Source organism: Podarcis pityusensis (genome assembly GCF_964106645.2).
Source record: "Podarcis pityusensis genome assembly, chromosome: 9".
Classification (NCBI taxonomy): Eukaryota; Metazoa; Chordata; class Lepidosauria; order Squamata; family Lacertidae; genus Podarcis; species Podarcis pityusensis.
Genome location: NC_138034.1, coordinates 40756882 through 40781263, shown reverse-complemented (window position 1 = coordinate 40781263; position 24382 = coordinate 40756882). Strand labels below are relative to the sequence as shown.

At 40.9% G+C, this 24382-nt stretch overlaps 1 protein-coding gene across 2 annotated transcripts; it reads right to left on the bottom strand.

The window, feature by feature from the left end:
* Positions 1-138: 138 nt before the first annotated feature.
* On the bottom strand, positions 139-24376 carry ANAPC10 (anaphase promoting complex subunit 10). 2 transcript variants are annotated; one of them, XM_081022108.1, is made up of 5 exons: positions 24247-24376; positions 19367-19487; positions 18741-18831; positions 16971-17091; positions 139-436 (listed from the first exon to the last, which is right to left on the bottom strand). In XM_081022108.1, the coding sequence occupies exons 2-5, from the start codon at positions 19479-19481 to the stop codon at positions 206-208; spliced, it is 558 nt and encodes a 185-aa protein (XP_080878234.1). In that variant the 5' UTR covers positions 19482-19487; positions 24247-24376; the 3' UTR covers positions 139-205. The 2 variants fall into 2 exon arrangements, with proteins under 2 accessions (XP_080878234.1, XP_080878235.1); XM_081022109.1 differs by lacking the exon at positions 24247-24376 and adding an exon at positions 24076-24232.
* Positions 24377-24382: the final 6 nt, after the last annotated feature.

Here is a 24382-nt window from a genome sequence, read left to right as displayed (position 1 = left end):
GCTTCTGAGATTTCCCCTCTTCTGTTTCTAGAAAGGAAAAGCAATACATTTCTTGGAATAAAATAAACAATAGTGAAGTTACATCCATGAGGATGTCTGCAGTGCACACACACACACCCAGGAACTAGACAGTGTAACAAGATTTTATGTCTTTATTTGAAAATTAAACAAAAATACAATGCTTTAGTACAAAATTGAGCTTTGTTTACCTGATTGAACGATACATCATGAAATCAATTGTTGTACACCTAGGAAATTTACCAATAGAACTTTCTTCCACTGGCGTATACACCTTGATTTGCCGCATATGAGTGTCTCTTCCATTTTGGTGATTGGCTAAAACAGCAATCTGAATCATAAAAGTGCGGATAGGTTTCTTATGAGTATCTGTTAAGGCTACGTGAATCCAACCACTGGGTTCCACTAATTCAAGTTGCTGGAGAAGAAAAGAAGAATAAAAAGGTAGAAATGGAATCAGATTAAATTATCACTTAGCATAAGCAATTAATTATTCAGTACAAAAGGAAGTGGACTGAAGTGGAAAATGAGAGTTGAGCATACATGATTGCATAGCCGTCTCACATTTGCTACATACACAGTCCAGCAAGGACCTTGAGAAGGAAAAGGAAGGGCTGTAATGCTTTCTTTAGGCATCTGCAAAATGCCACTTCTACATCTTAACAAGGAAGATACATGCAGTGGAACCTCGAGTTACATATCATCCTCCTTACAAAGGCTTCGGGTAACAAGCTCCGCTAACCCGGAAGTAGGTGCTCCTGGTAGCAAACTTTGCCCCGGGATGCGAGCGGAAGTCATGCAGCGGCAGCGGGCGGCCCCATTAGCGAAAGCGCGCCTCAGGTTAAGAACAGTTTCAGGTTAAAAACAGACATCCGGAACAAATTAAGTTCGTAACCGGAGGTACCACTGTAGTTCTGCCAAAGGTAAAAGTGTTCATGGGGCAGGAGCTACCAACACTGCAAAGTTACTGGCATGTAAGGAAATATGTATGCTAGAGTTTTGTGAAGCATTTTTCTATCTTCTTAGCAAGACAGAAGCAAAGGTTGTCCCCTTCTCCCCCCCCCCAAAAAAAACATGCTGTACATCTTAAGTTTTTCTATTTTGACGGTTTGTGAAATTTCATGTCAGTGGTGCAGTTAGCATATAAATCAGAATATAGTGCTATGTGCATGAGCAGGAATGGGCCTAAGCAAAGCCCTGAGCTTGTGTACTTGCACCTTCTCCCTCTCTCTCAGTCAGGAGGACTTCTGCTGCATTTAGTTTCACTTTCCATGAACAAATTCCGATCAGTTTCAAAATGAGCCAGCTTCAAACCATGGGTAATTAAAACTGACTTGTTTAACTAACCTGAGGTTATTTTAAACCACCGTCTATGGTTCATACATGATGAGAAAGCAAGGATTCATAGAAAGTAAAGCTAAACACTGCGGAATCCTTCTCCTGGCCATTATGAGAGGGGGAGAGGAAGGAGTGCAAGAGCCAGAGCTTTTCTCAGACTCAGTCCAACTGATACACTTAGCAATAAACCATGGTTTAGTTGTTATGTGCAGACAAGTTCACTGACATGTACAAAACCATGAAGATTAATATCTCACAACAAGTTTAATTTCACGACCTGCAAAATTTAGACTCCTGTTATCTTATTCCAACCATCCATTCCTGACATGTTGCAACATGGATATGACAATGTACACAATTTAACTGTGTTAGAAGAGCACTGTCAGAATGTGGTGTGGCGTACAGAACAAAGGGCAGAATCAAAACTTAGATTACTGGTTTCAGATATGAAACAGCTATTCTTTTATTTTTGGATTTACAAATTGAGATCAGATATTTAAGAAGCGAGGATAGAAATAAATGATTTTCAAAAAGTAATTAGATTTTTAGCATTTAAATGGGATTTCTTTTTTAAAATCATATTAACTGGCCCTTTAAAATCCAAATGTTACAGTATTATAACAACATTATTAGGTCAAACAAAATGCCAAAAAGTTGTGAGCAACATGGTTGTTTATAATTTCTGTGTGCTTTTGTTTAAAAATGTGAACTGGGTTCAAATCCCTACTCAAGACACTGAGGGACTTTGGGCTATTCATCCCTCAGCCTACTAAAACAAAAGGTTATTGTGAGGGGTTTTGTTAAAATTAGTAAGCAAGGGGGGACTATGTATTTTACTTTATGCTCCTTGGGAGGAAAGAACGGCTATAATCACATAATAAAATTAAGTAAACATCCAGCTAATCCATTTTTTAAAGTATTTATCATGATATAGTTTACCAAATGATATGAACAAAAAATTCTCTGGGTGGTTCACAAATAAAACTTGCAAAAATAAATTCTTACCAGAATGAATACACACACACACACACACACACACACACACACACACACACTTCAAGTATGTCACTTCTAAACGCTAGACTGAAAAGCCCTCTCAGTAGGCAATGATTTCTGGTAATTTATTGATGCACCATATCTTGGCACTCAAACAAAAAATCCCCCCCCCCGCCTGCCCCTCCTGGTGAGTTTGCTGCACTTCCCTGAAGTGCACGTGCCTCCTCCTAATAGCTTTAAAGAAAGAATAACTTATCTTGAATTTTGCAGTCTCTGCCCCATGGCTCCCATGTACCACAACATAACTACAAGGAATAGGTTTCAGCAGGCTGCTGTGCAATTCCAAAACTGGAACTGTCAACACATGAAGTAGCAGATTTTGGGCGCCTGCCATCTCTTCGCTTAAGACAGAAGAGAACAAGTTAATAGCAATGATGCACCGGTTCCAGCTAGAAAGTGAAGCGTATCCAAGAGAAACTTCAGAAATTCCAAGTGAGTCAAAAGGAGGGACACCACAAGAGAAGCTTTACAAGAAATGCAGAAGGAACTCCAGTCAAAGAGCTCACTGTGGAGAGGCCGACTCGCTTGCCCTCGTGAAGCAACGACCACCTAGGGAGGTGACGGTGTGGCCACCATCCGTTACCTCCTGTAAATGGTCAAGACGTGGCTTACTTCAGTCCATTAGGTCAGAAGAGCTTTCTATTCACCCAAGAAGCTAAAACAGACATTCCTGGAGAGTCTACAGGAAGACAGTCCGGTTCCAAATAAATGCCAAATATGAAAAAAAAAAAAATCAACAACAATTTTTGTAGAAGGAAACATATAGAAAAGGAAAGACCATCAAGATGGTGGAAATGACGAAATGCCATGGCAGGGAATCCTTGAACACAGTCCAATGAAGGCTCAGAGGAACAGTCTCTGCACCACACACAACCTCTTTCCTGCAGGATTAAACAAAATTGTGGACACCAACAGGTGTAGAAAAGATCACAATTTTGTATTTTGCCATGCACTCACATAGTTGGAAGCAACTGTGCACTGTCCATTTAGCAAAAGTGACAGAGACGTATTGAAGGAAACAATAGGTGAATGTGTCTTTCTCTTTTTTTAAAAAAATCTTATTTGACAGTGATCAGTAAACACAACAAAACGACAACCCACCTAGCCACCCACAAACATAATATTTTATTTGTGTGTGTTTCAATACATAATAGGTACTAGGCAACAGAAGTATGAAAAGTTACTTGAACCAAAGTAATAGGTAAGTTGATGTGAATGTCCAACAAGCCATTAGTTGAAGGAGAGGCTTGTCTCTTCAGCAGTGGGAGCTGCTGCACTGAATGAACACAATAGAAACACAATAGAACAGTCATGTAGTACCTCTCCTTCCATCACACACATCTGAATTCTACTTAGAGTGTATTGTAAATTTATGACAGGTCTACCACACTGTCAAATGCTGTCACTGTGACAAATGCTACCCATTCCTTGTTTCTGTCTGCTTCGTTTATCCATTGTCACGGACAGACTGGGGAAACATTTGATCTGTTTCCACTAACAAATCTTAATTCACTACTTGCATCACTTTGAAAATGGAACTGAAGCAGGGTAAGGAAATAATGGCACACGGCCATAGTAATCTCACTGAAATAGAGCTTGGGACTTTTCTTTAAAGGAAAGGTGGGATATAAATGTTGTAAATAAAAAGAAAGAGGACACTTCTTGCTAGAGCTTTGCATGCAGAAAAGTCAACTGGACTACTGAGAAACTGTGTGGGACACTATAAAAGTCTGGAATCTCCTACTGACTTGTCTTCTGTCATCAGTAACTTTTGTATGTGCAAAGGGGGGAATTTTAAAGGTCCTTGGGCCCTCTTAAAATTTTAGAGCCCTGAAGAGTTCTAACTGAAAGTTGACCTCATTAGATTTATAAGAAAGCAAAAAAGACGTCACTTGGAGGTTATCCACAGTAGGAAAAGAACTGCAAGTTTCAGACATTCATACATGGCCACAAATAAAAGAAAGTTCAATCAAATGCATCATGACTTGCACAACCCTTACTTTGGGTTTGTCATTTACTAGGACTAGCACTGCAATAAACATTCCTTGACTATAGAAAAACAGCAACACAGACCAATGCTAGCTAATTCATGACACACTTTGCACATAAAACGGTAAAGATTTATCTGCTTGTAGAATATTCTTAAAGATAATTGTCATGACAATGTACACGAAACAGAATTTGGACATCTACAGCATACCTGCTGTCTGTTTGTGGTACTTCAGATGTCTTGTAGATGACTTGCTCAGATGCACAGAGCTATGTGGCATTGGTCGCATCTGATATAACTCAGAGCAAACTTAAACCAGCACCCAAGCCTAAAGTGAGGATTGCAGCTGAAAAGCTTATTCCCTGTCTGCTCTGGTTTAAAAAGAACAATACACTTGCCTGAGTATAAATGGAGAAGGTGCTTTGCTAAGGTCCCCAGTCTTAAACTGGAGCTACTTATGCAGTATAATTCAACTGTAGGCTATTTAAAATAGTACACCTTGCAGGGCGCACTTCAGGGACCTCACAAAGCAGTTATGAAATAGTTTTCTTGAAATCTTAGCATCACGATCAGGCAGTTCAATACACATCTTCTTTGGAGTGTGAAAAATGACCACATAGTACTGAATGCACTGGCTTAGGATGGGATCAACATATGCCCAGGAGGTGAAAGCACAAAAAGCAATTGGCTAAACATTAGACAATACCTCATACAGTGACTTAACTTATTTACACTGCAAATGATACAACTCTGTACATGATTGCCATATTGGATTGGTTTAAGAATGACAACACGTCCAGTCTACTGGTTTTATGCTCTTTTAGCCAAGGTTTGCAGACAAGCTCTTTCCCTAAGGACAAAAGAATTATCTAAACAAGCATTTTTGATAGCTTACAGATTTCCTAACCTAGTACATTAGGCTTCAGTTTATGGGTCTCACTCTTAACTAAAGTGGGTTGCAGCAGTAGCAGCATTCCTATTTTGACATAAAAGTGGGGGGGGGGGAGGCAGAAAGGTGCTAGATACAATGGGGCAGAGAACTGCTTCTTGGGCAAAAGAGGGAATTCTGGTAGGTGTGATATTTTGATCACAGGGCCCAAAATTTCCTCTTCTGCACTCAGCTCAAAAAATCAAAAGTGGTTCCCAGCATCGTGGGTTGAGGTTATAGGTAAATCCCAGAAGCATGCTCACAGTATGTATTGCTCATCTTCTCTTTACTACTTTTTGAAATTGACAAGTAGCAAACCAGGACAGTTTTTCTCTATTTGCTTTACACAGGTTACACATTAACAAACTGCAACTGATGTCACTGTGGTTACATCAATGCAAGCCACTTGGCACACTAACACAGATGCGTCTATCTTCAGAACTGGGATGCTTTTGTGATAACACTGCTTAGACTGCAAGCAGCCTCCACTTGGTTTCCCCCCATTCCCCCTCTCAGTGTGGCCCCCACCTCACATTCCAGGCCTTCCCCAAGCGTCTCCCAACCCTCAGGACAGGCTTTTTGTGGCATGCAAAAGGCTGCAATGAGAAGGAAGGAGCAGAGAAATGCCCTTGGGCAAGTGCTCTTCTGCAAACGCTGCACTGGATACAATTCACAGTGTTTTGTTTTGCCATAGTAAGAAGTTTTTTAATAAAAAAAGAAAAAAAGTGCATGCCAAAATGTTGAGGGAAAAAATAATTAGTTATTTCCTAGCAGTGGTTTTGGGTTTTGTTTTGTTTTTTGCACCATATCCCCATACAGACACAAGACTGTTGGAAAATAATTTTGCTTCACTTCAACTCTCTGCTAATTCAATTTGTCCTGTTTTTATCATATATAATGGAAAGAGACTATGAACGTGCAAAAAAGAAAGTTCATAATTTACTTTGAAAATTGTTTGTTATGTCTAGACAGATTTCCTGCGCATGAATAAAATGAGTAATCTATATATAAAAAAAATAAACTAAGCAATGGAATTAAAGTAATTTTGCATCTGCACAACTGAACAGAAATATGCTAAAGGGCTACAGAATATAAGAAGACCAAGAATGCCACACTGGACCAGTATCTTACAGCCTTTGTAGGGTTTGCATCATACAAGCTTCCAATTCCATGTTAATGTTAGTTAGAAGAACAACAACAGGATACACTACTGAGGTGCGCTGCTCACTCAGACATCTTTGGTATTCAAACGAAGGTAAAAAAAAACATATCAAGCAAGCTGCATACTAAATGCTCAGCAGAGGTGCTGCCAGAATTTGACTTTCACTCAGTTCACTTGTATGCCTCAAGAGGAAATGTAATCAGACAAACCCTTGGGGGGGGGGTTATTCTCGCCTCCACATCAGATCCTGGACCACAGATTTTAGGGGGGGGGGCAGGATGCTCCATTATAGTTTTTCCTATTCTAGATCTTTTCCCGGACAAGTGAACAGAGGAAAAAGTACAGTGCTACCTCAGGTTAAGTACTTAATTCGTTCCGGAGGTCCGTACTTAACCTGAAACTGTTCTTCACCTGAAGCACCACTTTAGCTAATGGGGCCTCCTGCTGCTGCAGCGCCGCGGGAGCACAACTTCTGTTCTCATCCTGAAGCAAAGTACTTAACCTGAAGCACCATTTCTGGGTTAGCGGAGTCTGTAACCTGAAGCATATGTAACCTGAAGCGTATGTAACCCGAGGTACCACTGTATTCAGCTTTACTAGTAGAGAATGAGGAAGTGGACTGCAATAAAAAACCATGCGGCAAATTCGACGGTCAACTCTGCCAGTGGGGGGGGTGTCACTTTTCAGGGAATAAAAAACACAGGTTTCAAGAGCTGATATCAGTATTTGAGTAATGCTATGATATATAAAGTTTTGTGGTACCAGTTGTGCTTGCAATCATTTGCGGGGGGTGGCAGCAGAACTCTTATTACAGCAATACATTCAAATGAGTTTGTTTGTTTCAACTGCATTTTAAAGATGGTGCAACAAACATATTAACTATGCTACAGCTTCATGCAACAATCACCCTCAATCACTAGTTCTAGCTGACTTCGAGGGTTGCATCATTTCAATAATGACAGATAAATGTTTCTGCAGTGATGCACAACTGGCCATCACGTATGAACAAAGGCAAGCAAGCCATATTTCAAAAACTGAAAATAGATTATATATTCCAAGCAGTACCCCCTCCCCCAAAAAACCTTTTCCAGTGCTTGCAGTTTTTGCATTTGTGACTATCTACATTTCTCCCCCCTTTCATTTATGGTTTACCTGAGAGGTAAGTTACAAACTGCCAATGCATCACTTGAACTCTGCAAATCAGCTATCAAAATTATGACGAAGATGCTGAAAACTCTGTGTGTTGGGGGTGGGAATTAATTAAAAAGCAAAACAGAAAAAAGCAAGCATCAATGGGAGCTTTTTATCTTGGAAACGATGTGCACATTGCATCTGACCAAATATGGAATACAGCTGATCTAAACATTCTAACACTAGAAGTATCTGCGCAATCATTTTTGCTGTTAAGGTATCATCCAGCCAAGGTATACTTCATTTAAAATGAAATCCAAGTTTAAGATCTTCAATGGTTATATGTCAATATTTAAAGCTATCATTTCCCCTGTTACCACACACATATGCATGCAAACACTCCTTCAAATTTTTTTTCTTTCAAGGCAGAAAAAACAAATACAGGATAGAAGAGCATCTGGTGTGTGTGTGTGTGTGTGTGTGTGTGTGTGTTTGACGCAACACTTATTTACTTTATCCAGCTCCCTCACCACCGTTGGTTTCTTTTCTTTTTTGATGTAGTAATGATCATCTGCGAAATACATCTAGTGAGCCTACCAAAGCAAACTGAACAATATTCGCTACAACCTTTAAAACACAAGGGCCAAAAAAAACCTCTCAGTACACTCTCCAATATTCCAAAGAGAACTTTGAAGGGGGGGAAAATGTGTGTGAACAGCAGACACTGATGTTCACACAAGCACACTGCATACAACTCAGCAGGCGGTATTTCTGTTTTTATTGGATTAAGCCCTGGCACAATGGAGTTTCAATGCCATAACTGCTTATTTCACTGTGTGCCAGCCTTGAAAACAGGTAAAGAGAAAATAAAGCCAGGCACATAAAAGAGAGAAAGCTGCACCCCATCTATTTTTTTTTTAAGAGAGAGTCACAAAATAGAACGTTCTTAATTCTTCATTTCAAACTATATAATTTATAACCATGACACGAATAGGGAAGAAGCACAAAGGAGAAAATACAGAAACATAACTTTCCCAAGGTTCAGTTTGCAAGGACCTCACACAAAGTTTTTTTGTTGGTTTTCTTTTGCTTGCGACTCTTGCTAGAAACAGTATTATTTGCTAAAAATGCAAAAGCTGCCAAAAGCTATGGTCCATCTAAAGCAAACATGTTTAAGATGGAAACGGAGAGCCAGCACTGAAGAAAGGCAGAATAGAGTATACAAAATTTCTGTAAGGTTGCAGATGAGGTTGTTCTGTGCTGTTGCAAAGCTGAGCAAGTGTAACTGTAAACAGATTGTGTTCACAGATTGAGGATTTGAATTATATAAAATACATTAAGACAGTAAGAAAAGTAATCACATTTCAAGCTTTCTAATTAAACTACTTCCACCCCCCCTTCCCCGTCAAGTTATTGGGAATTCAACGCTAGTCTTGGTTCACATGCTAGAACAATGGGAAAATTTTCCGAATGGTTGAACGCTAACCCTGACAAGTGTGGAGAGCCAACTACAATACATTATATGGTAGCATAACCTGCCACCCACGATGCTGAGAGAACAGCTTTCAAACACATGCACTGAGCTGTAAAACCACAAAATCCCTTATTACATATTGTCTCTCTTACTTTAGGTGAAACATACCATCATTTCCCCCTCATTACAAATCTAAGGGACTTTTTTTTTTTTAAAAGCCACCATCTGTAAGCTAGCTTTCCAGTCAACTAAACTATCATTTTAGATATCAGGTGCAATTTTGATCATTGCTTTTTAAAAGAAGACAATCATCTCCCTGTGGCTTATAATGAATCCAAGCATGTCATCTTTTGAGGTTCTCGGAACTTATTTTTACAGCTATATTTTATTTAAAAATAGTTGTCTCCTGCTGTTCTTTTCCAAACCAAAGCAGTTTCTTTCCATGTGACATTTCACATCATTTAAGGAGACAAAATTATGTACTGGAGACTGTATTTTTGAGTACTTCTTTCTCAGAGGAAATAATGCATTATGCTTTTCCCCATCCCCCATTTTTTTATAGTTTAAATAAAATCTTCTCATCACTGCTGTAACAGATTTAAAAGATGGACCACAGTGACATTTTATATTTTAAAAACAGGAGCAGTCCATTTGCTGCAGTTGCTTTCTACCAGGACACAATGCTGATAGATTCACAGGAACATGCTCTTGAATATCCAGATGTACTGTTCTGTATATTGGCTCACTAATGCAAAAATCAGACATCACTACAGAATGACAAACATACTCCACCCTCATTACAACACAGTGTGGTTGGAAGCCAAACATTCTTGCCTTTTCATCAGAAAAATAGGAGTTTACAACAAAAGCAAGGAAAATAGACAAACGGAGACATGGAGAAATATGTATACTAGCTAACTTAACAATTGCTTGGAAATCTAGCTCTAAGTGAAAAAACCAAGTTTTTTAGTTTTTTTTTAACACACACATGCCTATCAAAACAGCAAAACTCATTGAAATATTTAGCATGCTCACATTCAGTACATGATTTTCCAACCCTCTCCAATGACTGAATCATAGCATTCCAAGGTTCTTAGAGGATACTCCAATTTCTTATGGAATTTCTTCACTTACAATTTTGTTGGCAGGGGAAATTTTGTTTGCAAGTGTTTCTATTATATAGTGACATGGTCAGTTAGTCCAGCAACCTATTGGCCATTCCGCCCATTAGCTTAGCGGATTGTTTGGTGGACCACATCCAGAACCCACAACAAAATGCAGCTCCCCTTATAGATTGGAGACCACTGGCTGTCCAGGGATATTGCTAATAATTCTAATCACAAGAACTAGCAATGAGCTTGCACCACGCTGAACCTGGAAGTGACCCCAAAAGTCACAATGGAACAAGGTGTTTGCAGGCTTTTCCAAAAGGGTGTTCCAATTATATGCGATTTAACGTAAGCATGTGGTGCCTCGGAACGTAATCCCCATGTAAATGGAGAGTTGCCTGTATTTCTTTTGCTTTGTAGACTATGAGCATGAACCATAAAGGACCTCTCATGTACACCTAAAAAAGTCCAATCCATTATTAAGCTTGGGAATTTTACATTGTAAACCATCAGGATTGCAACAATGTGATTTGGGGATATATTAGCACAGAAACTACTTTGGTTGCCCTGTATGATGACCTCTGTCAGGAGAGAGACAGAGGAAATGTGTTCCTGTTAATTCTTCTCAACCTGTCAGTGGCTATCAATAGCATTGTCCATGGCATCCTTCTGGAGCAGCTGTCTGAGTTAGTGGTGGGTGGCACTGCTTTACAGTGGTTCCAATCCTGCTTGGATGGTCATTTCCAGAGGGTGATGCTTGGGGAGTGCTCTTTTGGCCCTGTGGAGCCTTCAATGTGGGGTTCCTCAGGGTTCCGTTTTATCCCCAATGCTGTTTAACATCTTCATAAAACTGCTCAGTGGGGTTATCTGGAGCTTTGGAGTATGTTTTCAATAATGCTGATGACACACAGCTCTACTACTTCTTTACATCTGCAGGTGTGGCAGTGGATGTGCTGGACTGCTGTCTTGCCTCGGTAATGGACTGGATGAGAGCCAACAATCCAAAGACTGATTATTCATTATTATTATTATTACTATTATTATTTATTAAATTTGTATACTGCCCTTCATCCAAAGATCACAGGGCAGTTCACAACATAAAAATACAAAATGAGAACACAAAATACATAATAAAAAACAAACAAAACAATAACACCCCTCCCACAAACACATTTCAATCAGCCAAAGGCCTGGTTATAGAGAAACGTTTTGTAGTGAAGGTGTCAAGTGAGGCTCTCTGGGGAGAGCATTCTATAAACAGGGAGCCACTGCAGAAAAGGCCAACTCTCATGTTGCCACCCTCCAGACTGCTCATGGAGGAGGCACATGAAGAAGGGCATCAGATGATGATCACAGGGTCCAGGTTGTTTCGAATGGGGAGAGGCAAACTGAGGCACAGTTAGTGGGAGGTTCCCTAGACAGGATGGATGGAAGGTTACTTGCTCTTGATGGGGTCACAAACGCTCTGAAGGAGCGGGTACATAGCTTGGGTGTACTCCTGGATCCACTGCTGTCACATCTAGAGAGGGATAGCTTAACTTCTTTTGTCAATGCTCTGGTAACCTCTAGACTAGATTACTGCAATGAGTTATACATGGGGCTGTGAAACGTTATTTGAGGTGCTGCCTCTGAAGACAATTTGGAAACTTCAGCTGGTGCAGAATTTGGATGCTGGATTTGACCTATAAAGCTTAAATGGCTCAGGACCACAGTACCTCAAGGACCGCCTCTCCCCATATGAACTGACCTGGACCCTTTTAAATGTGTTTGTTGTGAGGAGAGGATTATTGGTTTTTGTTGTTGTTATGGTTATTGTTGCTGTTGCTGGTGCTGCTGTTATGATAGACATTATGTGTTTTCATTTTGTACTTTTATGCTGTAAAACAGCCTGTGATCTTTGGGTAAAGGGAGGTATATAACTTAAATAAATAAATGAATAATAGTAACAACTTTCCAAAACAGCTTGTCATTTAACATGGAGAAGGGAGTAGCAATGTTGTTATTATAAAAGTAGATGTCAAAAGCCATCTGGGCACATTTAATTAGTTGCTGTTCTTTGGAACCATCCATATGCATCATGTATGTACACTTTCATTTTTACAGGAATTATGTGTTCCACAGTGCTCCTGCCGCCCCTGGGAATGTAGCCATAATTGAAAGCAGCTTTCCCCAACCTGCTGCCCTGAAGATGTTATGGACTACAACCTCCATCATCCCTGACAAATGGCCATGCTGGCTTGGGTTGCTGGCAGCGGAAGAATCAAGTGTCCAAATAGACACTTGTCACTCAACAAACAGGCACCATTAAAATTAGTCACAAATTCTAATGCAATCAAACAATATATACACATGGAAAAGTCCTCAGTGTGTGATCATTGACTAACAGCCGCCATCCAGTTTAGAGAAGCTGCTCATCTGCTTATGAAGCAACAAATATTCCAGGGTGATAAATAGGGTAGCAACATGTCCTTCTGGCTATCACATCTTCCAAGGCTGGGGAAAGCATACCATGGTGCTATTTCTATTTTTTGATGTTACTGATGGTAAACTGAGATCTGTTTTCTTAGCTTCGGTGATGTTTTATTGTGAGTCTATTGAATTACTGTAACCCACCTAGATATATTTAGGTCAACAGAAGGTTATAAATACCTCAAATAAATAAATATCCAGCCACCTGCTTGTGCAAACAGGTCCTGCTTTTGGACTTCCCATGCTGATTGACCACTGCGAGAACAGAGGGGCTTTGGCCTGCTCCAGCAAGCTCCTCTTAAGTTCTCCTTGTCCTTTAACACTACCATATACTAGCTGGTCCAGTTTTAAAGGCATAGCTTAGTTATTTGGAATAATGTACTGGCAGAGGGCAAGGGCCATGACTGAGTAGACCAGGGGACCAGAAGAAGAAAATGTGGAGTTGCCTCCCAGTCGCTGATGAAACATCAGTACTTAACTAAGGAAATAGCAAGATGCAGAATGCTGCAAAATATGAGAAATATCTATGTGTTTTGGATCCTCACAAGAGAGCATATCACTCAGGAGGGGCAGAGTAACCCACCCCACCCAATTACCGTATTTTTCGCTCTATAACACGCACCAGACCATAACACGCACGTAGTTTTTAGAGGAGGAAAACAAGGAAAAAAATATTCTAAACGAAATAGTGGATATATGATTTTTGTGGTTCATGCTGTGGCCACAGACATGTGATCTGACAGTGAGTTTGGGGTAGCCCAATGCAAAAATCCTGAGGATCCATGTGGATCCATGCTTTGTAACCACGGAGGAGGGAAGGAAGGGGAACCATGGATCCTCTGCTCACGACTGCAGCAGATCCCCCCCGGCACCCGCAGGCATTCGCTCCATAACACGCACAGACATTTCCCCTTACTTTCTAGGAGGAAAAAAGTGAGTGTTATGGTGCAAAAAATACGGTAAGTGATCAATTTGCTTTGGCGGGCTCTTTTAGGTATATGGCCTCATATATACACATATACAGACTACTAAACTAATGTTAGCTATGTGAGCCCTTAGTATGGTCTGGGCTATAAATCTATATAAATAAATAAAACTGGAAGAAGCCCCACTGAATCCCAACACTTCATGACTTTAAAACTAAATTGGCATGTCTTATAAAGAATCCAACTTCTATGAACCAATGATATGGTAAGAAAACATACGAAGACAGAGGCAGAATAAATGGGCTATAGCCCAGCCTGCCGTATGGTTGTTTGCTTTAACCCAGTCCATACAATCCATTTATGGTAGGTCTTTCAGCCTGATGGGGAGTTTTAAAAAGCAGCTGGTGATATTGCATGGGGGATCGCTTATTTAGTTCCAGAACCCCAGCTAATACTATACAGTGGTACCTAGGGATGCGAACGGGATCCGTTCCGGAGCCCTGTTTGCATCCTGAACGCAACGTAAGCTGCAACGGCGCGTCTGTGCGTGCGCGGGTCACGTTTTGCCGCTTCCGCGCATGTGCATGACGTCATTTTGAGCGTCTGAGCGTGCGCGAGTGGCGAAACCCAGAAGTAATGCGCTCTGTTACTTCTGGGTTGCCGCAGAGCGCAACTCGAGCGCACTCAACCCAAAGCACATTCAACCCGAGGTATGACTGTAGTTGCTATTTCTTAGATTTTTACCTGCTCTTCACCACAAGGTCCCACTATGAACAGTTCTCATGCATTCATTTAGGTGCATTTTACAGATCACAATATTTTTACAGAGAAAAACCTGACAAAAATAAACATGTTGCTAGACCCAGGATTAACAAACCCTCTAAGAACACTGATAAAGTTCTCCAGTGCTAATGCTACCACAGTATGGCAGGTTGAAAAAATAATTTATAGTGAAGCTGGCCCATAGGCCAAATTACTGTTTCTTCCCAAATGCTGACAGATTCACGGATACAATCTCAAAAAGTTGAAAAAATATAGTTCAAATGCAGTTTCCAGATATTGAAAGGACAGTAATATACGTATTTTGGTTCCCAAGTTTAAATGTTTTCCAGATTAGAGTAGCTACTCCAGGAAAGGTAAACACACACTTCATATCAGGTGCAAAATCTCAGCTAACACTAAGAAGGCATTGTTTTATAACAGTCGAAAACAGAGAGGAAATACAGGACAACATCATGGGATTTTCATTATACACCATGAGCTGGGCAAGCATCCATGGAAAAATATTAAAAATTATTTAGTTGGATTTTCCATCCAGTTAATCAGCCTCAAAACAAGAGAATAACTGTACAAAGAACTGACGTTGCTTAAAATAACTTAAAATTACATTGGGTTGGGTAAGGAGCAATAAGGAAAGTAATATGACTTGTGACATGTTTTCTGTTTGGGGGTGTTGAATAGTGTAATAAGACAAAACCACTTTGCGTATAGATCACTGTTGTTCCATGAATTAAAACAACAACAACTATCAAACTACAAAAAGGAAACAAACATTTGGAGGTTGGGGGGGCAGAGGGAATAGTACTCCATAATAGCTTGGCAACAGTTGAGAGAGGCATCCTGGTTTATAATTTGTGTCTATGAAAACCTAAAATTGTCACTGAAGAATATTTTCAAAACTCTCTCACAAACACATCAAGGGTGGCCTGAAGAGCAGAAGCTTTCAAGTTTCTCGCCGAGCCGCTGAAAATTACCAAGGATACACGTAGAACTACATATCATTATAGAAGTATAATCATTTACTACGAGTAGAGAGGGTGGTGGAGCATGACTCCAATAGCTAATATTTAAAGCCAACAATGACATCTAGTGGACACTAAATGTAAAAAAGGAAGTACAGATAAGAAGGAGGATTTTTAATTTCATGCTGGAAGAAACGCTTTTGGAGGTGCAACAGCAACCTTCGCCTCCCCAGAGAAAGAAAACGCCACAGTAATTGTGAGTGTTCCCTGCCCAATCCTGTTCTCTGCTTTTTCCCTTATAGGCTGCCCTTTCTGTATTACCCCACCCCCATGATTCCAATCACTGTTTTTTTCTCCTTGTATTTGTAACAGGAGCTATCCTAGCCGATATGGGATCACACAGTGAACAGGATGACATCACAATCCTACATAGCCCGACAGATTTCACTACATGACTGTATCATTAAATGCAAGCAAAGCTATTCAGAGTGAGGGCAATTCTTTCTGGAACAGGCAAGCAGCTGCTCCCAGCCGACCAGGAATCACTTCTTAAAACAGGATGGCCTAACACTGCAGAACCAACCAGTGTCTTTGTCACTGAGGGCAAATACATTCAGAAGGATAGCAATGCCTCCTGAATATGTAATCTTTTTGCAGACAACAGAAGCAATCACACACACACACACACACACACACACACACAAATCACCAATGGGTGAACTTTCTGAATGTTCATTTAAAGCAGCAAGTTCTACTTTTTTTAAAAAAGGTTGTTTTGTTTCCTTTCTTGACCCAGAGATTAAATTAAAACTCCCAGGATGCAACTGTGATGCTTCTTTAGATGAGACAGTTGTGACCAACTCAGTGCAATTTGGAACTCAGCGCTTATGGAAGTTGTAGCTGGAGGGCACAAAGCTGGGGAAAGCTGACCTACCTTACATTATTTGACTTTGGGGAATAATTATACATAATGCTGTAATGCAGGTGGAGTGGAGGGATGAATTTGCATATGATGGAAAGGCAGGCACATTCCCACACATTTATGTGTCCTAAACCAAACTTGGTAAAGCTGATACCATCTGTGCTGGCTGGGGCTGATGGGATTTGTAGTCCAAAACTGCTAGAAGGTACCAGGTTGGTGAAGCCTGCTCTAAACCCTAAAGGTAAAGGTACCCTTGCCCATACGGGCCAGTCGTGACCGACTCTGGGGTTGCGTGCTCATCTCGCTTAAGAGGCTCTAAACCCTAGTTAATGCTATTTCTTTCAGCTCTGGCAATTCGTGTTAACTTTAAACTGAATACAACATGAGAGGTTGCCCCACTGTCTCCTCAAGTGGGTCTTCTCAATGATAGAACCTCCCTCAGCTAATTTGTGAGATGGAGACAACATTGGCTTTTAAATACCTCTAAATAATTTATCTTTCTTTGCTAGATTCTAATTCTTTAACTTTTTAACTCTGTTTCATACACTGCTTAGTTTTATTTGATATGTAGCCTTTTTACCTTGTTTCTGGAAAGCTTTTACTGAATGTCATGTAAAAAATAATAATCAAGCACCATAGACAGTGTATTCTCTGACTGAAAATAACTGGTCTGACAAAATGTTTTAAGGAGTAAAGCAAACCTACCCGGATTTCCTGCAGATTGTGGAAGTTGTTTCCTACCCTGACAGAGATCTTACTTGGAGTGTAGCTTTCATCTGATTTATAATCTGCATAAATGCACAGCGTTTTCACTGTTGTTTTCCTCCTGTAAGTAAAAATAATAATTAAAAATGGCAAAACTGAAGCCCTGTTAAGAATTATCCAATATATGTGTATGTGCTATTTATTTATTTATCAACGTATTTTTATAGTGCTGTTTCATAAGCAATCAGGACAGTGTTGAACAACAAAACATAAAACACTGTTAAAAAAAAAGATCATTGCTAGTAACTGGCTAATTAAACAGCTGCAAAGGCTCACTGGCATAGAAAGGTCTTCAAGAGCTGCCTACCAAATCTCTGGTGGAAGGGTGTTCCATAGCATCAGTCTGGCAACACTAAAGTAGAGGCCATTTCAGCCTCTGCAAAAAGGGGAAAAACTAATAGCACTCCTTCAGAGGATCTCACTGATCAATGTGGGACTTAAGGACTCAGACAGTCCTATACAGTATATATTTACTTAGTATGGAAAGTTCAACACTTAACTTATCATTGTCTATCTTAATTATTTTATTCTGAAACATTACAAGCCATTTTGGGAACATGCTTGAATGGTGGGTGAAAATCCCTAACACAAAAGACAGCTGACAGAAATGAATTGTTTCATACCAAGAACAATGTCCGTTATTTTATAATATACTCCTAAAGAGACTCGTTCAAGGGCCAGCTCTCGTATGCCTTCAATATGGCTGTGCTGACAGGAGGAAGGCACCAAAAGGGTCTTCCTCACTGGAAGAGTAAGCCCCACTGAATTTAAAAGGACTTTCTTCTGTGTAGACACGGTCACAATTGCGCTGCAAGGTTATCAGCACCAGCGTATGGAATGGCATGTTTAGGCCAATGTGCTCCAAGACCTTCAAGGTCATTCAGAACACTTTGGGTTAGGCACACAGCAGACATGGAAGTATGCAGACAGCTCTGCAGTTAAAGGATCGCTGGCTATCCTGATGTTCAGCCCCTTAGAAAGCTTAACTCTCCTTGTATCATTTTTTATATTTATTTTTATTTAAACCCCTTTTTCCCCCCCTGACAGGGACTCAAATCAGCTTACAGATTTAAAAAAAACAACAACTAAAAACATAGAAAAATAATAATTAAAAAACCCAGTAAACATGGACAGAAATAAAACCATACAAATAATTACAGTAAAAATAGCCAAATGCCTAATTATATGCATATAATCTGAGGATGGTGGAAGGGAGGGCCATTATGGGTAACTTGCACCTCTCAACTATTTTTCTTTCCAGGTAAGCATATGAACAATAAAGTGTGTCTTGTCTCAACACATGCAAAGGTAGATGGAGTTCAAAGTCAAGACAAACTTGCAGCAATATGAGAACAACTAAAGCCACTGAGAAAGGGAATCCATTGGATTCTGAGCTTATAGAAACTAATTTAGAACTATTAGGCCTGAAACAAATTCAGATTTCCTCAATCATTATGTTTGACTTTTAGGCAGCAGTAGCTTTAAACAAGCCAAATATCCACTAACTATAATATTATGAAACCAAGCTACAGTAGACCTGGTTTCAAAAGTTATAACTTCTGACCATTTTACTACAAATCATGTTCGGGGATTAGCTATGATAAATAAAACAAAATAACGCACTCCTTCTGCAGCCTCTATCTTTTGCCTTCTTCCAATGAAAGTAATAATAACAACTGCATAAAATCCAATATATATAATATTCATTACCTGAATTGAATGTTCACCAAATGAGGCTGTGATCCATCAGACTGCCAGTATGTTTCTAGATTATCATCTCGTAACTGATCTACACCGAATCCTAGTGTGAAAAAGTACATATGGGTTTCACCACTGCACTCCTATGATGGAGATGTCAGAAACATCATAGTACAGTGGAATCTCGGTTTTTTTAACGTAATCTGTTCTGGAAGACTGTTTGACTTCCGAAATGTTCAAAAACCGAAGCAGTTACTTCCAGGAGCATTTACTTATAGGAAACCTCAATATGGAAGCCACGTGGCACATTCAATTTCTAAGACGTTCGAAAACCGAGGTTCCACTCTAATATCATATATCCTAGGATCTAGGAGGCCCTGTTATGGTTCTGAACATGGGAACAAACTAATAATAGAGTACTGTCACCATAGTTATCCAGAAAACTCCACTAGCAATATTGGACAATTGGTACAGTTCCAAATTCCTCTATTTTTTTTCTTAGATCAAAAGGCCATATAACGTAGAAAGGCAGATACACATTAGATAATTTAAATTGATACAGAAAATCACTCTGTCTAAGTAGTACTTGAGAAATTCAGCAGATATGAATAGTTTGTATGTGCACACTTTGCACTTACCTGGTTTACAAGAGGAAAGTGACCAAACAGCTTGTGATCCAATTTCTCGAACAGTTCCAGTTCTTTCCAGTTGCTTTGGATCTGCACCGGGTGGTGTCTTGTTAGCAGTGGTCATTTTTCACTAGGAAAAGGAGAAGTTACAAATGTGTTTTAAAAAATTATCCAGGTTCAAGACAAAGGAGAAGGAAGAACAATATTTTGAGAGTCACAAACACAGCAACTTTGGGTGGCAGTGTAGATAGCCTCTTTGGCACATGCAAATAGCATATATGTAGTCAACTAATTAAATATGCCTGCACTTGATGCTAGCACAACAGATGGAACCTCTTTACTTTACTTAGATAGATGATAGATAGATAGATAGATAGATAGATAGATAGATAGATGATAGATATACCGTATTTTTCGCCCTATAGGACGCACTTTTTCCTCTCCAAAAATGAAGGGGAAATGTGTGTGCGTCCTATGGGGCGAATGCAGGCTTTCGCTGAAGCCTGGAGAGCGAGAGGGGTCGGTGCGCACCGAACCCTCTCGCTCTCCAGGCTTCAGGATGCTATCCCCCCAGCCCGGCAAGCTCTCCGACCCGTTCTGGGGGCTGGGGTCGGGGGAAGCTCAGGCTTCCCCCGCCCCCAGCCCTGCAAGCTCCAGGAGTGATGGCGAGGTTGTGCAACCTCGCCTTCGCTCCCGGACCCCCAGCCCCAAGGCTAAAAACGAAGCCAGGAAAGCGAGCAGGATCCATCCCGCTCACTGTCATGGCTTCTTTGCTCTTTGGGGCTGGGGGGCGGAAATAAAAAAAAATTCCTTTATTCCCCCCCCCCCCAAAAAAATAAGTGCGTCCTATGGGGCGAAAAATACGGTATATATATAAATATTTAATCACTCACCTGGTAGCCACAGACAACAAGGAATTGCATACAGGCTACTGAGTGGCTGCTGGACGAGGAAAAGAGAGACCTAACATATTGAAGAAGGCGCTACAGCATTTAGGACCACAATCCTCACCTTTAACATTTTGTATGGGGAAAGTCTAGGGATAAGTTGCATTTTATGTTGCAAACCACCCTGTGGTCTCTTGATGAAGGGCAGTACATAAATGCAATAATAATGATATATCATATTAATAAGGATATATTTCAGACTATGCATGGCCTAGTTGAGGCTAACCTTTGGCCCTCCATATGTTGCTGTACTCCCATCACCCTTGACCACCAGTCACATTGGTTGGGACTAATAGCAGTTAACAGACCAGCAGCTCTGGAAGGCCCCAGGTTAGCCACTCTTGGTCCAGTTATACAGTAGGGCTGCAAACCTACAGACACCTACAGAAGAGTAAGTTGAACTTTACTTCAGTATAAACATGCAATGGGATGAGGCTGCAAAAATATCTAGTCTGAACACTGTACAGAAAAGGAAACAAGACATATTAAGCTATCTGGACTAGTGGGAACAAAATCTGTGCAAAATATATTTAGAAAACCAACTTTGAAAGAATTGTATAATTGCATTTTTCCTTTTCAGACGCCTATGTGGAATAGGGGACAGTTAGGACTTGGACCAGGGACAGCTAGGTTCAAATCCCCACTCAGGATGAAACTCAGCTGTGTGAACTTGGGCCATGAGTATCTCTCCATCCCACAAGCTTGTGGGGATAAAGTGAGAAAGCATCATAGATGCCCTAATTCTAAACTCCTTGGAATACAAATCAAAAGAATCAACATTTTTTGACTCTCCTTTTTATTTTTCCTTCCATTTATTTTGCATGATTAATTAATCATCAATTTAGCTGAAATATATCAAGATAATAAAAATAATGCATATTTAAGCTGTAATTAAAAGAGCAATTCCCAGATCAGACACCAGAAGGCAGTCTTTTCTGAACAAAATATCCACAAACTACTATCTTTTTTTGTTGTGGTCCTTCATCTGTTTAGCACAAGCAGTAAAAGAATTAAATTGTTCTTTGTGGATCTAGTCACAATAGAAACATAAAGAGCCATTATCAGGAATGAATTATAAAATAATTACACAACGGGAAAATTCAAAGAGACCTTTAAGTTGTATTAGTTACAGCTACTGGAATAGTTTCAAATTTATTAATAGCAATAACAATTTCCAGTGTGTCAGATCTGGTTTCCAAACAGTTTTCAAATTCTTCAAAATGTCAAGAATCTGTGGTTTGCAACCATGCACCAATTGCCTCATAGGAAGCAATTTTCCATTGTAATAACATGCTGCCTTCATGGTTGGAAAACAGAATTTTCATGCAGCACAAATGAAGAATGTTTCCCTAGACACAATTACAGAGCAAATATTCAGGAAGTCAGACATCATGGCACACTTTTTTCTGCGAGACAAACAATATAGGACATGGTGGTTAAGACTGTTTTTGCAATTAATAAAAGACCAGTTTTTGCAATTTCTGATCTTTCCTCTAGATAATCTAACCCATTCTTGTAAACAAGCCCACCAACAGAAGACGTGCAAAGGAAGTACAAAAATTTCCATCCCTCCTGTAGCAACCCACTGCATTTTTAAGCTGGGCTGGGAGAAAAGGGCATCCCTTCCCTGACAGCCCACGTGGTTCTATGCTAGATGGGACAAGTAACTCCATCCCTCTACTGCCAGCCTTTTCATTTGCCTGAATGCAATGCCTTGCTGCCTATGTGTTTTGGAGAGAAGGGAAGCATGGCCATTCCATCAGTTCTTCTGAGAGACCAGCCATTTTTGGCCCTTCCTAAACTGTTGCCTGGCAGCATTTCATATTGTTAATTTGCTTGAAACTATTATAGTTACATATGCCAGAACCTATTTTAAATTTTGAGTGCCGATATGCTGCAAAGAAGCCAAAATGACACAGTATTCAGACATAATGGTTACTAAAATAAGTTGTCAAATAGATGAATCCTAATGGACTATAAAATTTATACCAGTATTGGCTAAAAAACCAAGCATGGTCATTGACATCTGAATTGCTGAAGGCAAGAAGCAGGTGTTCTCTTCCCAGGGTATGCTACTGTTGCAGGATCTGACTACTGCCTCCTTTACTCCCCCAACAGTCTTCAGTTGAGGGAGATGAGTTGCTGCCAAGGCAAGTCCTAGGTGCTGCTGCCATCACTTCCTCCTCCTCTTCCTTTAGTTATTATTATCCTAGCTGGATCTCATTAACAGTGGCTGCTAGAGAAGGCCAAGTGGCTAGCTAGGCAATGAAGAGGTCTGCAAAACAACTGTATCAGATTCAACTCAGGCTGCCTGAGACTCCATCACAATGGACAACTAGGAGGCTGGGCATATTTTGATAGGATGTTATCTCACATCCCTCTCAGAGTAACAGGGAACATGTGCTAGGGTGCTGCAAAGCACTGCCTTCCATCTTCTTCTAAACAAGTAACACTGCTACTTTAACAGACTTAAACAGGCCTACCAAACTGTTTTTGCTGTTGTCACATGAGCAGCCCTCATATGTGATGGTGCCTGTATGTGCCATGTGTATGCATGTGCTATGAATGAGAAGTTCCGAAACATGACAGTAAAGTGAACACATGTGCAAGTGTTCCGCATGCAACCTGCGATTTTTAAATCCACCTGGCATCTGCACTGGCCAGTTTCCTTAAAGTATTAGCATGTCAGTGGCACCAATGGCCAATGAATTTAATTGTGACATGGATGCCTGTGGAATGCCTACATGAGCAAGTACTTTGCCCACAGCCCTGCCTCTCACCCATTCCAGCCCTGAATCAGGTGCTGCCACATAGAAAGCCATCCTTCTAACAAAAGACATAAGGAGATGCTGTGCCCTTTGCAGGGTGTATTGTTTTCAGCGCACATATGCGCAGTAATAAACTTACCAGAAAAGTCAGATAACCCAGATCAGCTCCTGTGCCTCACTAACCCAAGTCAAGTCTCTGCCTACCATCTTCCTTCAGTTCAATGAACTAACAGAGCAACATCAAGACTCTGAGGTAAAGGCACATGACATTAGCTTCTTGGGTACACCCAGACAGGAAAGGGGTCATGAAGGAAAGGTTGTCTGCTCATAAGCAGGGACACTTTCTCTCTTAGTCAAATCCTTCTGTTTTAAGAAGGTACCTCTTCTCTTTCTACACCCTGACTCGAAGCGTTCCCCTACACCTGCTGATCGGAAGGTTGGCAGTTCGAATGCACACAATGGAATGAGCTCCCGCTGCTCTGTCCCAGCTTCTGCCAACCTAGCAGTTTGAAAGGATATCAGCGCAAGTAGATAAATAGGTACTGCTGTGGCAGGAAGGTAAATGGTGTTTCCATGCACTCTGGCTTCCATCACGGTGTCCCGCTGCGCTAGAAGCAGTTTAGTCATGCTGGCCACATGACCCGTCATGCTGGCCACATGACCCGTCATGCTGGCCACATGACCCACAAAGCTGTCTGTGGACAAACGCCAGCTCCCTTGGCCTGAAAGCAAGATGAGCACCGCAACCCCATAGCCGCCTTTAACTGGACTTAACCGTCCAGGGATTCTTTACCTTCACCTTCACCTACACTTCATCTCTGTATCCCATGTCCTTTCTTTCTCTTTTTCTCCACTCATTTTTTTTCTCCTTTCTTGTCTCCCATTACATCTGGCTGCTGGATCTGTGTTTTATTTGGAGGGGGGGCGAGAGAACCCGTTTCCCTTCATTGGCGAAGGCAGAGCGGCAGGTGGGCGAGGACGGGCGTCTCCATTGCTACCTTACCTGCTCCTGAATTTTAACGGCGCGCGATAAATATCCTAACTGATAGCGTTAGGGACCGAAACTCCTCTTGTGGGGATAAAGGGCACATATATTACAGGCGAAGGAGAGCGAGGATGCTGTTGAGGGACGCGGCTTTGCCTCAGCAGACCCAGCAACAGCAGCGCTACTTACGCTTCCCGCGTCCGGCGCCGCCGCCAGCGGCTCCGTGGCCACGCCCCCTTCTCCGCCAACCCCCTTCCCTCCCGTCGGCTTCACAGACACCCCGTCGCTCAGCGATGGCGTCACGCGCAGAGTGGCCGCCTCGCCC

Bases quoted from the DNA above. Each gene is read 5' to 3' on its own strand.
- ANAPC10 (XM_081022108.1), bottom strand. From the start codon at position 19,481: ATGACCACTGCTAACAAGACACCACCCGGTGCAGATCCAAAGCAACTG. The intron at 18,832-19,366 runs GTAAGTGCAAAG...TTTTCACACTAG, and splicing joins ACTTTCCTCTTGTAAACCAG to GATTCGGTGTAGATCAGTTA. The intron at 437-16,970 runs GTAGGTTTGCTT...TTTCTTCTCCAG, and splicing joins ACAATCTGCAGGAAATCCGG to CAACTTGAATTAGTGGAACC.